Source organism: Lynx rufus, unplaced genomic scaffold, assembly GCF_022079265.1.
Source record: "Lynx rufus isolate CCGP_SWC_20201006 ecotype Redwood Valley unplaced genomic scaffold, mLynRuf1.p SCAF_17, whole genome shotgun sequence".
NCBI lineage: Eukaryota > Metazoa > Chordata > Mammalia > Carnivora > Felidae > Lynx > Lynx rufus.
Window position 1 is genome coordinate 24,867,854 of NW_025814831.1, and position 17,864 is coordinate 24,885,717.

At 39.4% G+C, this 17,864-nt stretch overlaps 1 protein-coding gene across 4 annotated transcripts in view; it reads right to left on the minus strand.

Annotated features, from left to right (window-relative positions):
- NRXN3 (neurexin 3) overlaps positions 1-17,864 on the minus strand; it is a 1,502,570-nt gene that overhangs the window by 796,824 nt on the left and 687,882 nt on the right. For all 4 annotated transcript variants that reach the window (XM_047079783.1, XM_047079782.1, XM_047079785.1 and 1 more), the window contains 4 exons: positions 15,589-15,708; positions 6,458-6,839; positions 5,462-5,652; positions 4,488-4,661 (listed from right to left, as the gene is read on the minus strand). In XM_047079783.1, coding sequence (XP_046935739.1) covers positions 4,488-4,661; positions 5,462-5,652; positions 6,458-6,839; positions 15,589-15,708 — 867 coding nt within the window. The remainder of the gene's footprint in view (positions 1-4,487; positions 4,662-5,461; positions 5,653-6,457; positions 6,840-15,588; positions 15,709-17,864) is intronic.

The following is a 17,864-nucleotide window of genomic DNA, read 5'->3' on the forward strand; positions in this document are numbered from 1 at the left end:
TTAGTCCCTTGAAAATGGAATCATGTTCTCATCCCTAAAAAGTCTTGCTTTTGTTGTTTTGCACTCATTGATCTGGGTTTTCTGCCACTGTTTCTGAAGAACATGGGGTTCAGCCCCCTCCCCAAAACTGATGCTGTCCAAGAGGTGTGACAGCTTGGAGGCCCTTAAAGAAAAGATACCGAGGGTTACACAGGGCATCTCTCAGTCCAAAGTGGTAATGGGAACAAGAACCTTCTCTACCTTGCAGGTCAGCTTTGGTCAACGCAACTTTGTTAGCAAAAGAACAGAAAAGGCGAAAACAATAACCAGAGGTTAGTAACAGGTAGAGTAAACCAGGGCAACATTACAGAAATGAAAATACAATTGGCATAACCAACATCACTCAAAAAGACAATCAAAATGCTCTACAGGTTCTCCAGAGACAGCACAGACAGGTGATGCATGGACCAGGGCAGAGCAGGCCTCATCAGAGCCACGTCAGCAGAGCAGGGGTGGGAGAACACTGGGCTTGACAAAGCAGAAGCAGTGGTAACAAGAGCCTTCCCACATCCACACAGCCAACCCCAAGGCATATGGTCCAGAAAAATGATTCTCCATGAGTCAGGATAAACATCAAGAAATAAAGGTAGTGTGTGGCCAGACTGAAAGACACGTGTGCACAACCAGACCAAGCCCACAAAAGTAATTCTGAACATCTAGGAGTTAAGTATGGAAGAGTCACTTGGGAGCACTCCTTGTAACCTGCGGAAAATGCCACCAGGGAATGTGGCACTAGAACTGGGCGTGTGCATGAAGGTGACTTAGGAACTCCAAAGAGCTCCATTTGTTTGATTTGTAGGAATATAGCGAAACCCAAATGGCTGTGAGCAAAAAAGCACCAAACCAATGTCCTTTTTATTTATTCATGCCAGTCTTGAAATGAAGCACGTGTGTTTCTCTCAGATGTTTACCATCTGCAATCGTGGAATCGCATTTCCAGCCAATACATGCCTTGGTCTCACTGCAAAGCTGGCCTCAAGATAGAAAGAGAGATTTACCAGCTGAGACTAGAACCAGACATTATTACAAAATTCCTAGCCCAAATTAAGAGGCTGCAAGTCATAGCCAGATGTTGGCTAGGTTGTCTGGAAATGAGCTTAACTTGTGAAGTATATATTCTGCATATATTAGAGACATAAAATCAAAACATAGTTCAAGATTTTTTTCTTTCTTACTATAAACAGTTGAGAGGCAGAGTAGGGGATTAATATGCTTTTTTAAAATAATTTTGGACTCTTTGCACTTAGATATACAAGGGAAAGTAATACAATTACTACTTAGGGATCTTGAAAGATCATTATCAATGACGTTGACAAAACATATGATATATTCTGGCCTATGTACCCCAGACAGTGGGGATAAAACACATTTACCATCTTGAAGAGATGCAGCTCTTTGGTTTTAGTAACAGATCCTCATCCCCTACCTATTTATTGTTCTACATACAGAAATGATACATCAGGAAATGTATTCTATTTCCTATGATTGCCATGCTGCACAATACTGAAAGGCCTTCTCAAGGGGTCCATAGTATGAACAGAGATTCAGAATGAGAATGACATCTGTCTGCAGTCTCTCTAAGGTTCTGTGTTCCTCGTTCCCCCCTCCCCATCTTCTTTAGCTTCATTTCCACAGTGCCCTAAAAGGCTCCTGGGACCTCTTATAAGGGCTTATGCACATGGTGTAAACTTCCAATGGCAGTAATTTATGCCTTAACCCACTTTTTGGTCATTTTTCCTGGCCACTTAGGCTAATTATCCAAGTCATCGGTGTACAATAAACAAGGACGTTCCTCCCGAGCACTCACCCCCCCCCACTTCATCCCACCCAGTGGGGCGGTCATAATGCTCCATAGGTAATCACTGCAATTATCTCCATGGCAATAGAGTGCAGGGTTATTAGGCCCAGGGGACTTGCCACAAATTCGGATGGCAGAACCATCAAGTCACAATATCCGGTGCTGAACAATCACCCATACTCAGAGGAAGGTTGGGCCCCACCATAATGCATGTGATGAGTCATGCCAAACTGCACACAGAGATACAGGTAGGGATGGGAACATTTTCCCCAATTTGATGGGTAATTTCCTTTTGCTAATGCTCTCACTGCTTCTCCTGAAGTTCTCTTAAGTGGACTCCATTCCCCCCTTTATGCTATACCTTTTAAGCCACCCTTATAAGAGTTAGTTTAGACGTCCTTTTAATCCAGTACAACAGTTTTAGTTCCTTATACCCCAATTTTTTTATACTCTATAGAACTATGCTTCTAATGCAGTAGGCACAGACACATGTAGCCACAGAGCACTTGAAAGGTATGTAGTCTGAATTGAGGTGTGCTCCAAGTGTAAAATACACACTCGGTTTTGAAGGTTTAACGTGAAAAAGGAATGTAAAATGTATTATTAATAATTTTATACCATTACACGCTGAAGTGATAATACTTCGGATATGCTGGGTTAAGTTAAATAACATAAAATTAAAATTAACCCTACCTGTTACTTTATGTCTTTTTTACAAGTAGCTAGAATACTAGGAAATTTAAAATTACATATGTGACTCACATTATGTTCCTATCAAGCCATGCTGCTACAGAGTTAAATGGATGATTCCTATTAACTTACAAATCTGAAAAGCGGATGGCATGATAATATTTAACATCTGAAGAGTACCTTATGCTTTTTAATGTGTGTATTTATGTTTTAATTGGGTATGATTAATTATTGCAGGATAACTGGAATTTCTGTCATCCCACAGTCTTTGAAACTAAGATATTTGATTTAATTCCCAAATGTTACATTTATCCCAGCATTGCCTTTAATGCTGAAAGAAGTAAGAGCAAGCCAAGGAGACAAAAATTCTTGATTTAAATGACATTGTGCATTTTCAGGAGAAAACAAAGTGGCTATTTTAAGTGCATGGTGATTCCCAACTTCCTGTCTTCTCAGGTACACAGACCATATGTGGTCCACTGGATATAAGAAATTCCTGGCCAAAGGAAAACTGGAGTGGACTATTCCATCTTATTACTAGATCACGTGGGAAGTTGACTCTTAGGCAAAGGGGAGTGACTTCCATACTGCAAGTCAGCTTGTGAAGCTGATGGGAAGCTTTTATAAAGGTAGCAGTGAACCCAGAATGAAAGCTGGTTAAACAACAGAAGCAATAAATGAGGTTGAACTTAGGAGATGAGTGAATGGGTTTGACACAGTAAGTCAACGAGATAGAAAAAAAAAAAAAAAAAAACAACAACACAATATGCTATTGCACATAGGACCATGAGGCTCAACCAGACAAAAGAATGCTAACTGGTCAGACAGACCAGTTAGCTAACTGGTCAGACAGACATCTTTGCCTTTCAAGTTAGGTAAGGGTCCCCTTTCCAACCTACCCAAGGACCCGGGGTGGGGGGGGGGGGTGGCGGTGGAGGAGGGAGGCTGAAAGGGGGTGGGGGGGGGAGGAGGGAGGCTGAAAAGTGTTCACTGCTTCCCTCTGCTGGTTAAACTAGACTGTTTTGTTATAAAGAACTGTTGAACTCCAGAAGACCTGTAAAATTCAGTTAGTATCTTAAAGATATTAAGATATCTTTATCTTATATTATATATATTATCAGAAACAGGCTGAGCATGGTTTTTTTTGTGCTGCACTGATGGACATGCAATGTTATTAGATGTCTGTAATGAGATAATATGTGCAAATAATAATCTTACTGTTTATTGAGTACCTACTACGTATGTACCAGGCATTTTATATATAGCTCTGATTTACAGATCTTATTTTCCACAGCAAGTTTTATTGCCCCAATTTGCAGGTGAGGAGGATAGAGATCAGAGAAGTTAAGTAACTTGACAAATGTCACACAAGGAACAAGAGTCGCTATCTGGACCTAAATCCACGTCTTTTGTAACATTGACACCCATGCTGTTGCATGACATCGCACTAAGGAACTACCTAACAATGCCTGACATCTAGTAAGTATTCAATAAATGTTAGTTCCCTTCCCTTATCATGGCATTCCGACATCATTTTCCAACCTCCTGCTGAGTTTGCATTAGACGATGCAATAGCTATTAGAAACATTTCATTAATGGTGACACCCACATAAAAGTCTGCCATGTATAAAAACATAAATAAAAACCCCTACTGCCCTTTCAGCCATGCTGGAAGCAAAGGTACAAGTCCGGAGGAGTCTGATGTCAATGCCAGGGAAAGTCCTCTACTGGCAAGTATGTGACACTGGGAAGACATCTGCCAACATACATTCCCAGCACCTGAGGCCCATGTCTTGACATACTGAGCCAGTGACAGGAGGACACCAATGATGACGCAATGTCAGATAACCAATGGGAATGAGAGATGACTGGTAAACCAAGTAAGAAGGCACTGGCAGAGGCAGCAAAGAGGCGTGGTGCTTGCGACAAGGCTGTAGCTTGAAAAGGAAAGAGGCCGTACCTTCACAGCCACGTTCTATCTGTCCACTCCGATGGAGGGCATCGTTGATGAGGTCTGGCAGACGCCCATTCAAATCCACCGAGGCCAGACATCCCTGAAAGCCATCCCGGGAAGCCACCAATTTTGGAAGGTTGCTGTACATGCCTTGGGCCAGACCCGCCATGTAGAGGTCACCTGCAAAAGAAAGTAAGTAGCAAGAGCAAATGAGTAAAGGGTTAGAAACCATGTCAACTAAAGCTAATGCACCTTAGACTAGTATACTTCTTGGATAATGATAATAAAGCTGGGAGGGGGAACCAGCATAAACAACTAATTACCAGAGTTTCTACATTGTAGACAGAGGAAACTAACATTGCTTATGTCATTCATTTTCTGCATGCCATCTCACAAATTTTAATCACTATATTCAGTCTATGAGGTAGGTATTGTTCCCATTTTATGATGAAGTAAAGATTAACAGGATTTTCAACAAAACCACCACTTACTCACTGCTTTTTATGTGCTTGTTACCAATAATATGCTTAGGATTTTATAGACATTATCCCATCAAAAATCGTAACAGCCCATAAAGGTAGTAACAATTATTATCCTCATTTTGAAAAAAAAAAAAAAGTATACAGAAGCTGAACAAGGCTAAGAGAGTTCATCAAAGTCACCCAGGCAGTAAGCGATTCAGCTGAGATTCCAAAACATATATATATATATCCTTTCCTCTATATTATGAGCCCCCACATTTTGACATTTATCACCTCACACTCAGCCCCCACATACCCCAGGTTTACGGAGAAAACGAACCATCCCTGGAAGAGTGGTTTAAGTAAAAATTGCATTTGGATATAATTTAATGTTGTTAAAATAGGATATGCATTATGTATCGAAAACACATAGCATTCCTAACTTGCAGTATACTTCTGCAAACAGCCTTTCTATTGTAAAATATCTTCTAAAAAGGAAATCCTTCTTTACAGGTTTACCTTTCAAATCCAGATTTTTGGCACCATTGATAACCTGAGTGACCACTTTAGTGTCCACTTTCAAACTGTGGGTGTTACTGTTGTCTCGGGTGATGACGACGTTGTGCCACTGGTTGTCATTCAGGGGGCGGTCACTGTTGCCCTTGATCACATTGGGACCATTCCCGAGGTCAAACACATAGTGTATGTACCTGTGAGAAACAATAACCCCCCAGTGAGTTGAGACTCCCTAAAGTGGATTAATGGCAACCTATATACATAACTGACACTAACGGCTTCACACCCCCCATGTTACCCTGGCATTATGCAGGAATAATTAAAGCTTGATTTAGGATTGTAAAAATAATCCTAGCCTATCCTATCAGACCTTAATTCCATACTTATGTAATTCACTTCTCTAACACTATCTAAAAATCCAGAGTCACAAAGTAGTGTAGACAGTACATTCCAAAACACTAAGGGGCGGCATTTAAATTCAATGGATCATGGATCTATTATCTGGTTCTGTTCTAGTTTTTGTTTTTATTTTAACTATTTTCCAACACACGGTAGTAAAATATCTTGCAGAAAGAACAGCTTTTAAAACGTTGCATAAATGAGCTAATGGTAATGCTGAAAATATCTGTATTTCATTTCTTCCTATAGACTTGGTAGCTGCAGATAGCACTGACCCAGAGACAGATGCAATGCACCCTATATATCCTTCTTTTGCAAAAATAAGCTTCTCTCCTATAGGTTTAAAGGACTACATTTTACAGTAAAAAAAAAAAAAAAAGTCTGAGAATATTGAGTTAGTGGAATATATTTAAATAAACTAATGAATTTCTCTTCCTTCCAGCCCTAACCATTACATAGGTATTTTTAATCAATGAGGATGAGAGCATGTACTGGGAATAGAGAGTAGGGAACAGAATGGGTACTTTTTTTCATATCCATATTTCATGCAGGGCTTGAGCTGAGATACCTGGTATAAACTATGTGAAGTGTTCTACTCACCCCTTGACTAGCTCAACTGCAATGAAGTCATTGCCATCACCACTGTTGAAGAGGATGAAGCCATCAGCTGAGGTGGTCTTGAACTGGAAGAAGAGGTGCATGGAGGTGTATGCCTGGAGGGTGGCCAGGCTCAGGTAGCTGCTCTTGGTCTTGAAGGTGACAGGGTCAGCAATGATGTTCCTCAGTCCAAAACGTGCCTTCAGCTCACAGTAATCAATGTCACCATTTTTGCACAAGTCAATGTAGAGCAGGCCATTGAACATGAGGCTCTGCAAGTGCCCAATGAAACTGGAGGGGACAACGGAGATGTAGCGTTTCTCAGTCATGATTCCAGTTTCGATATTGTGGAATTCCAAGCGGGTATGGTCCCCCACCATTGTACCTATGAACATCACAAAGGAGATACCAACAAGTCACCATGTTTTGTCACGGCATCCTTACTGTATCTTTTAGGTGTCCATGCAAAATATTCACTTCCAGAAAACAAAATACTCAATGTAGTATGGAGCCAATGTGGCCTCAGTCAGGAGGCTGACTCTTGACCCAGTCTGAGCTATATGTCCTGCATACCATGCTCTCATGCCACAGCTCAGAACATTCCATCACATAACAGAAAATACGCAATTGTGGATAATTCCACTGAAAGGGTAAAACCATCCATCTCCATTCAAAAAAAATAATTGGGTATGAAGCATACTATAAGCAGAAAAGTCTCTTGCCCTAAACCTTTTAAAGATACAACAAAAAAAGCATTAGGCATTCACTACCAAATATTTATTGATGTAATAATTTACCACCTAGTACTTGTAGAAAGATTCTATTGTAGAACATTAATTTTTTTTTCTGACCAACAACTGTTGCTATTTCTGATAAAACAGCTTCCATCTTTATTTTACCTTAAAACCATCTGGACTGGATAAAGCTGGCCCTAACCCAGCTCTTGAAATAATCAGGCTACCCAGACTGGACGACTCCATATATTTTATGCCCCTAACCAAAGAGCATTGTCTATATGGACTAACAAGGTGGTCTTTAAACTTTATCATACCTCTGGCTCACATTAAGGGCTTCTTAACTCACAGTTCCCTAGGCCCTGCCCTCAGAGTTTATCATTCAAAAGTCTGGGGTGTAGCCTGAGAATATGCATTTCTAACAAGTTCCAAGGTGATGCTTATATAGCTGGTCTAGGAACCACCCTTAGAACCAAGGGATTAGCAGCAACATAAACTGGAGTATTCAGTAATTATTCAGTAATTAACTCGAGTAATATTCACCTCCAGAGCTTTTGCTAGAACACCTTTGAAAGAGTCATTCTTGGTAAATAAGGTTTGTTGAAGGAATAAGAAGAAAACCGAGAGCTGCTGGAGGCCTCGTGATAAGGAGAGAGATTGGGCCTGCCTGAGTAGACAGCCAACCCGGAAGATAACCATAACATGGACAGAAAGTTTCTCTAGGGTGATGCCATGTGAAGGTCTGGATTCAGTAGTCACAGCCAGACTTTTAACTATATGGCAATAGATTCCCTTTTGTGCTTCAAACATTTGAGTTGGGTGTCGGACACTTACAATTAAAAGATCTCCAGCTGATACAAATAAACTAGTAGACCTTTCATTACATGGGTTATCTAGAAGTAGTAAGTGAATAGGGCAGGAGGAATGAAAGGGGTTTGAAATAAATACAAAAGAGAATGGAAATCTTAATAACAAAGTCAAGAAAAACAGCATTAGTATGGCTAGAGTAGATGGTGGCTCCCTCAACATTTATATAGACCAATCATTAAAATTTAACAAACCATGCCCTAATGCCCCAGTGGTGAAGGAAGGGCAGGGAAAATCCCTCCTCCTGCCCTAACTTGTTACCTCCCACACTGAAGAAACTTCACTACAAAGACACTCATAGCATCTCTTTACTAACTCTGTTACAGCTTTCCAGAGGAAAAGGAGTGACATAATCAGGAAGATTAAAGAAAATCTACCGAGAAACTGTATTTCCATAGTTCACCCCCTGGCACTTCCTGTTTCTCCCTAGGGGAACAAGATGTCTTCAAGAAATACCCAGTGTAGGGGCGCTTGGGTGGCTCAGTCGGTTGAGCATCTGACTTCAGCTCAGGTCATGATCTCACAGCTTGTGAGTTCAAGCCCCACATTAGGCTCTGTGCTGATGGCTCAGAGCCTGGAGCCTCTTCATAGTCTGTGTCTTTCTCTCTCTCTCTCTGCCCCTCTCCCGCTCACACTCTGTCTCTGTCTCTCAAAAATAAATAAACATTAAAAAAAAAAAAAAAAGAAATACCCAGTTTACCCCATTTACCCACCACACCATGGACTTTAGGGAAGCAAGCCTTTCTTCCGTGGAGATGCCTACCCAAGCCCTGAATTAGTTAGCATTCAAGTGGGCAATTCTAATTCTGAAATTCAGGGGAGCCTGTGTGGCTCAGTCGGTTAAGCATCTGACTTCAACTCGGGTCATGATCTCATAGTTCAGAAACCCAATACCTGCATCTGGCTCTGTACTGACAGCTCAGAGCCTGGAGCCTGATTCTGATTCTGTGTCTCCCTCAATCTCTGCCCCTCCCCCACTCACGCTCTGTCTCTCTCTGTTCTCTCTCTCTCTCTCTCTCTCTCTCTCTCTCAAAAATAAACATTAAAAACAAGTTATCAAAAAAATAATTCTGAAATTCAGTAGAGGTTAACCACATTCTTCAGTACTAGTGTTACCACTGATAAAAATGATACTTGTCTTTAACCAGCCTTGCATTTGTTTTGTTTTTTTTTGTTTGTTTTGTTTTTTTTGCTATTCATGTAGAACTCAGATAGCAGAGGAAAAAAAAAAGGATAGGAGGGGATTATATTTTCTTAGGTCCCTTCAACTTCAGTACCTGGGAGATTCAACTAGATCTCACCTTCAGATATTCAGTATTAATGTCATCTCTTTAGGAGCATATTCGGATCTGATGCAAAGAGTTGTTTATAAGCACAAAAGTCAGATTTACATTTTATGAGCTTCTATGTGGTGTTTTGACAACTAGTGACAATTCATTCTCTTAATAGAAGCAAAAATAAAATAATGGGTGTTGGTTAACCTAAATATAAAATTATAATAGGACAAAAATAAAAATGTAACATAAATCTGCTAATAATTGAAAAAGTAGGAGAATTAGTGTATAAAATTACTTGGTATTGAAAGTTGGACTAATCACGAAAATGAAAACTAGCATAGCCTAAATTCACGTGCTGTAGAACAATGAAGTGACTGAAATGAATACCCATAGTCAATTAGCTATAGCTGTTAATACAGGGCTGGAGAATGATGGGAGGGATCATTCATAGCCAATCTTCATGGGAACACAGGAACTAAGGAGGAGAAGGAGGAGAAGGAGAAGAAGGAGGAGAAGGAGGAGGAGGAGGAGGAGAAGGAGGAGGAGGAGAAGGAGGAGGAGGAGGAGGAGGAGGAGGAGAAGGAGGAGGAGGAAGAGGAGGAGAAAGAGGAGGAGGAGGAGGAGAAGGAAAAGGAGAAGGAAAATAAGGATAAGGAAAGGAGGAGGAGGATGTGAAGGGGAGGAGTAGGAGGATGGAAGGGGGAGGGGAAGAAGATCAGCTCTGATAATTAAGAAGTGATAATGGGATGATCCTTGGTGAAGACTGGGATTCCAAAAGAAACCCAAAGAGACAATTTTTAAAGTCAACAGGGAGCTTTTATAGAAATTATAGATAAACTGGCCTCCAGAACTGAGGTGTTAGGAAATTCTGTTCACTAGAAAATGAATTTCATAAAGCAAGAAAATTATGTACAGTGTTGACAGAGAGAAGAGAGGTTGAAGAAGGGTAAGAGAAAGGAAACTAACAATGGAATTTGAGAGCATAGCCCATGGACACAGACTGATTTAAGAAAACCTTAAATGGATGAGTCACAGAGGCTCAACTAGAAGTTGTAGGGGGCGGGGGTGCAACATGGAGCCAAATTAGAAGAGGAACTGCTAAAGAAGCTCACTTGGCTGTGGATGGAGGTTCCCAAAAAAGTAAGCTATTACTTCTAGAGAAAGCATTAAAGAGACTGCTTAAAGTTTGAGCACTGTGCCAAACTAAGCAAATAAATAAAGATAGATAGATAGATAGATAGATAGCTGGATTTTTTTTAAGATTTTAAAATTTATTTTTTTGTTGGGGGGGGCGAGAGTGCAAGCAGGATAGGGGCAGAGAGAGAGAGAGAGAGAGAGAGAGAGAGAATCCCAAGCAGGCTCCACACTGCCAGCACAGAGCCCAATGCGGGGCTCAATCTCACGAACTGTGAGATCATGACCTGAGCTGAAATTGAAAGTCAGATGCTCAACTGACTGGGGCACCCATGTACCCCTATTCAGGTTTTTTTAATCTGTGTATCATCTAATCAATATTAATTGATTGGGAACCTTTTCATTCATCTCCTCTGAATGCTGTCTTGTAGACTAAAACACCTTTCTGTTTGCATATATGCATACTTCACAGCAGCTGCTTTCAAATTTCACAGGAAAGAAGAGTGATTTTGGAGAAAGATAACAAAAAAAAAAAACCCACAAGACTACTAAACATTATTTATGTGTCAGGCACTGTGCTAGACACTTCAGAACCACCAACAAATGTCATTATCACAATAACTAGGTATTATCTTGCTTTAGAGAGGGGACACTTAGCTTACGTTAAGCAATGGGATCAGAGTTCATACAGGTTGTAAATGGTAGAACCTCAAATTGAACCCAAGTGTGTCTAATTCCAAAACCCACATCTCATCTTGTAACACTACACAGTGGAGAAAAAACTTGACTTATTCCTTACATTATTGTGGGTGGAATTTAACTGGTGAAATTTCCACACTGAAGTTTCCACAATGGGTTCACACTCCTTCCCAGTGGCCAACCATCATCACGTCATTCCTTCTAATTTACACATATTCAGCACCTTCCTGAGAATAACTGTACTGCCTTGGCTCCTATTCACACATTCGCTTCCATATTTCACTGATGGCCAACAGCAGTTTACACACTAGCCCTCAGAGTGATAAAGTCTGTGGAGAACATAAACCTATAGAAAATTTGTCCAGGGTCAAGCTGTAACTTCCCATGAGGCATATACTGGTCGAGCACGTAGACTCTGAAGCCACACTGCCTGGGTTATATAACTTTTATGTGCCTCAGTTTCCCATCTGTGAAGTAGGTATGAAGTTTTCAGGATTAGATGTGTCACTTCAGAGAAAGTACTTAGAACGGTGCCTAGTGCTTAAGTTGATAGCTATTAATAATTATGCATAATTCATTTTTTCCTTTCTCTGAAATGTGTTAAGAATTTCCTAATTAGTTTGATTATTTGTTCCCTTTTACTAGAACACAATCTCTTTTTAAGTAGAAACCACTTCTCACCTCTTCTGTATGTCCTGCAGTGTTTAGCAGAGGGGACTGAGCACAGCAAGCATCCCTCACATCTGAGGAACGAGGCTGTATTTGAGACATTTGCTCTGGAGTCAGGGTTTGGATCATTGCCATCTCTACACATGAAGTTCCTAGCCACACTAAAAGCTTAGCAAAGAAATAATAGGAAAGACTGAGAGGAGGCAACTTGACCTCCCTTGGCTCCCAGACATGGGGAGAGAAGTCAAGAAAATGAAGGCTTGTAAAGTCTCAGTGAAGGATGCACATTTTGCCCACAATCTTCCAGCTCCATTGGTCACATACCCTTTCCTCCACGATAACAAATTTTTTCAAAAGTATATCCTTTAACAACAACAACAACAAGTTCTGGAGCCAAATAAGCTTGGTAAATACTTCACATGTGATCATTGATGATTAGCAATGTATATTAGCATACTAAAGAATCCCAGCAAATCTTGCAATAAAGTCCGCTTCATTTTGTTTAACCTAGTATTTCCAAAATCCATCCTATCACGTTTTTTATTAATGTAAGGAACAAACTGTCCTTGGAAAATGACTTTCTACAGCTAGGTGCCGGATGTGCTGTTTACGGCGAGGGACAGAGAAATCAACATGAACCAGAGGAGTCAAAAGAGAGATGAATTTCTGTACTGGCAAGAAGCTCTGGGTGGAGTGGGTGATTCACACAGCATCAGATCCCAATTCTGAGGAGCATAACCCTAGTGAAGTGTTCCCTTCATTTATTCTTGAAAATAGAAATCCAGCTCAGTCAGTCAGTCAGTCAATCAATCTTTATTAACTGTCAACTGAACCTAACACTTTCCCAGGAACACACTGTATCACAATACATGAAAACCACCAGGCTAAGGAATATTTCTTTCCTTGCTTTTGATTCCTTATGAGTCTGACCTATTCTTTGCATCATTTCTACAAACTAGCTGAAAATTTGACACCCTAGGGGACCTTAAACAGCATGAAAGGGATTGCTAAATAAGCCAATAAGACACTACTTAATAACCTGAGGACTGTGTGGTATTTTAGTTTCATTGCCTGATTTTATGACTTCTGTGAGCTAAAATTAAAATTCCCAAACCCATTATCACTGTAAGAAGCAATCCAAGGTTGTAGCTCATAAGCAAAATAGCTCTTTTCTTCTCCAAGATTTCTTTATCCTTATGGCTGCTCTTTTCCATCAGCAGTAAAGAAGGGGATAAGGTTGAAAATGAAAGAGCTTCATTAATTTCAAATATCAAATTACTGGATGACTTGGGTCTTCAATGGTTTAGTCCTGCTTTTTAATTATTAGTGGTAAGAGAAAAAACACTTTATAATTACATTTATTCTAAAGTTTCTATAAAAGAATAATGACCAAACGAGGTAATACACATTACTGTATCCTCAGTTCTGCAGTTCTTTATGACTACAGCTTTCAGGGCATGTTATTTCCTGTGGAAATAAAAGGGACTCACTGTCCAGAGAGATTGGGGTGAGGTCGCCATCTAGTGGCTGCCATTCAAAACACGCTGGGAATAGCACCGCTGGGCTACTGGGCTCAGCCTAGAGGAGCTAGCAAGGGATACGGGACTGTCACTGCTGCTTTGCAGAATCCTGTTTGAACTAACAGCTCACGAGGACTTCTTGAATAATTAATTCAGGATGGCTGTGGGTTCTAAACTATATATCCATTTTTACATCTCTTTGCTTACATTCATTACATAAAGCTAAGTTACCCTTCAGGCATATAGAATAGTAACCTTACCCCCCACACATACTAAGGTGTCTATGTACATACAATTGGGGGGTTTTGGATACTTATTATGGTTCTGTTTAGCTTCATTTTTGAGGGGAGAGGGGTGTTTTAGTCTACACTAAAGTGTATTCCTCACATCACCCCTAATCAATTCCATTGTATTTTTCCCATAGCATAATACAAATCATTTTTCTTATGATGGTTTGTGAAGTCCAGCAAGCAGCCTGATTTGGTGATATCACAAAAACATGAATTTGGAGCTTGAATTACACAGCTCCTTCTAAATTTCATGTCTTCTTGAATGTAAAAAGACAATAAGAACTCTTATTTTGCAAGGTAATGGGGAATTACAGAAGATTTAAGGAGCCGATATAGGTAAGACAGCTATCTGAGTATCTAATGCCTACTGGGCACTGAATATATGCCTCCTACTCTTCCTCTGTTCATTGACTCTCCTTACCTACCTACCTACCTACCTACCTACCTACCTACCTACACACACACACACACACGCACACGCACACACACACGCTTTACCTCCTCACATGGCTCACTATAATTCCAGACTCCAGAAGTACTGAAGCTCATGAATATAAAATTAAATTATAGGACCCCAAATTGTAGGACCTTTAAACAGGAGAGGTCCTTAGCAGTAATAGAATTTCAAGGTTAAAAATGAGGAAATGAGGAAAAAGAGATTTATCATATCTGTCCCAACAGCAAAAAGTATTTTAGTTAAAATGACTGTATGAAACCCCAGGGATCCTGACTCTATCTTGACTATCTTAATCACAGAAGAATCTAGAGATAATTTACACCACTGACTTCATTTGACAAGATTCAGAAACAGTAAGTGACTTTTCCAACATCTGGCAGAGAATTAAAGCCAGGGCCCAGATCTCCTGACATGAACAGTGTTCTATAATACCCCATGCTACCCCCCAAGTTTTCTTTTCATATCCTAGTGCACTGCTCTGGAATGTTAGAAAGTAGAGATTTATTTGGATACAACACGGAGGATGCCCTCTCTCTTCCAACCTAGACCTCATTAAATTTTACCCATCAAATTATGGCTAACTAGCTACCTTAATTAGCCACTCCTGCTTTCCCCAGCCCAAAATGATAATTTTCTCTTCTGAATGACAACGACAACCCACCCATTTTGGAATCTCATTACATATTCTTTGTCTTATTTTCTATCTACTCTACTATCTACTCTACTAATTGGTTCATTATTTGAGGAAACAGATAATCTCTTGTGCTTTCTTCTTTTTTTCTACATCCTTAGCACACTACTGATATGTAACAGGCTCTCAAGAAATACTTATTGCTTATGTGAAGCTTCAAATGTTCCTTTACTTATGTATACATTCATTCATTTATATTTGTCCTCCTAGAATGTAAATTCCAACCAAGTCAAGCACTTGCGTATTTCTTCACCTCCACATTCTTATTGCCTTCTAAAGTAGAACTCAAAACATGGTAGATGCTCAATAACAATTAAATAACATATGTATTTAGCTCCTTCTAAGTATCCTGTAGTGATCTAAGTACATACTTTTACCTATAATGTTCTGAATTTCTGGTTTATTCATCTCCCTCTACTAGAAAGTCAGTTATTGAGAGAAGAAACTGGCACCTGGGAAGGTGACTGATAAGTGATTTTTGAATAAATGAATAATAAAGGATCTACAGAACTGTACATCTACTCTCCAGATACATATTCTATGCCTAAGGATACCTCATCAACATACAGTGACAGTAATGGGTAAATTCTATAATACAGATCAATGAAAAGGGATTATGCAAATATAGAGGAAGACCTCCTTAGCCTTACCTGAGCTTGTCAACAGAGAACATGTCACATGACTTCTGTTAAGCAAAATAAAACATTTTTTTTTAAAAAACCCTTTGCTCACTGAATGACCAAGAGGACTATGAGAGCAAAGACAGACAAATCTCACTACATATAGCTGTACTCACCCTCAGCCACATCATCATCCACAGTTAATTTAAGGCTTTTTCCTCTCCGCACCACCCGAACGGTGTGCCATTCATTGTCATTGAGCTTCTGCCCCGCATACAGGGTCTCAGGTCCTTTGCCTAAGGACGATGGTAAGTGTTAAAGTTAGAATCAATTCTGAAAGTAGTAATTATGGCATCAGAACTGTCAAAGCCACACTGGTGCACATGACCCAGTAGCATTCAAGGAATCATGCCCACCCATAGCCCATCTTAGTTTCATTGATCCAAGAGAATGCTCCACTATTGCCCCAAATGCAAAAGTCTCAATTCATATGGACATTGACAAAACAATGAAAGATATAAGTGTCCTCCTTTGTCTACAGATATAAAGTTCTAAAATGCCAATGGTAAGCAAACGTTTATAAGAAATGTAGTCAGCTGTCATTTTGTTTCTCAAAGTCTTAGATTTCAGATGAATTTCTTAAAGATACAGGAAACCCATCATGTATTTTTTTTTAGAACTATTTGGTCACTTAGGCATAATACACCAGTCTGGCTTTTGGAGAGTATTCATCAATTGGATGAGAAAAGAGTTCTGTAATATATATACTCTTAACTTGATTTTGCCATTAACCCACGGTCCTACCAGAATTCAGCAACCATAGAAATCACTACAGTAATCACCACAATAATAATGTTGAGGTCTAAACCCCATGACAAATAATGCTCCTGAAGGGAATGTGAAGTATTCCAGATTTATCTCATTGCTCATCATCCTCCAAAAAGATATAAAAATCTAAGAAATGAAATAATGTAAAATTCCAAAATAGAACCCTTCTAGGTCAAAAAAATATTCAGTAGAAAGTGCCACCAAATAAAGGAATAAACCAAGTTGTCTCTAAAGATCCATGATCAAGATGTTCAAGAGGATGTTCAAGTGCACCCTAAGGAGAATCCGGCTCAACAAGGAATTACAATATTTAGGGACAAAAGCTGTCAAGATGAACACTGAAGCATGAAAAGAATTTGGTTAGTAATGGCAGGGTGGTAGAAATGTCATGTTTTGCTCACCATTGAACTGAGATGTAAATTTAAAAGACAAAGAAGATTGCATAGAACCAGAGAACTTAGACCAAGTTTGATCTTTCTTTGTGGGTAGCTGAGCCCATGCAGAAAGATGCCATGTAAGTCTTCCTGGATTAGTCAATCACTATGTAGAAAGCCCTATCTTTGGAAATAGCTGGGGGGAAAAAAGACGCAATACATAACTGGCCAATATGTCTTTATGGATATTATGCATTTGAAATATGTGAGAATACACTTGGATCCAACATATAGGAGGAGCACAGGCCTACGTGCACAGTAGGTGCTTTAATGAGCACTTATTGAGCAAGTGATGTCTACATAGGTATTTATTTCTTTGGAAACCATCAACTAAGGTCAATACATTTTTATCTAAGAAATTTTGAAAGCTTATTATATAGCTTTCACTTTCACCCCTTTCTCTACTCCAAGACTGAGTTATCATATACTCCTTAGGGAAGGAAATTTAAAAAGTAGTATCACTTGGGTAAATATCTTTTAAACTAGGTACTTTTAAACTGTACCCTTTGAGTTATTAGTGTTGCTATTGAATGCTGGTTATATGAGTAATGATAGCAGTTGAAGTTTGGGGGGATTTTCTTCTTAAAAATAAAGATTTTCAAAGTAAAAAGGTCTCTTTTGATTACAATATATACAATAAATAATTTGCATTAATTTTTTTTTCAAAATGTACCTATACCCCAAGTACAATGCAAATTCACAAGAATTCTAAGGATTCAATGAACTGTAAAGTGGACCAAATGTATGTACCCAAAATTGGGTATGATGCCAGGAGATCAATGAATCTTGGGGGGGGGGGTGGAATTCTATAATAAATCATTTTATGTTCAATCTTAGCTTTTCTTTGTGAGTATTCCTGTCTTAATATTATATAAAGCACATGCATTATAATGGGATTTTTCCTATATGTCACTTCATTAGGTACCACTCTTTATTATTTCATTAAATTCAGATCTAAGATTGATGTAACAGTCACTTTTACAATAGCAAACTGTGCAGGCACTGAGAGAAAATGGGCTACATCATGTGGGTGCTTTGAAGCAAGAACAGATGTTCTCAGAAGAAACAAATCTGCCTTTGTTTTTTTGTGTGTGTGTCTTTATCCTCTTTATTCTACATGCAAATGCTTCAATAAGAAAGAAGAAAGTAAAGAAAGACGTAGAAAATACTGGCTATGGAGGCAGAACTGT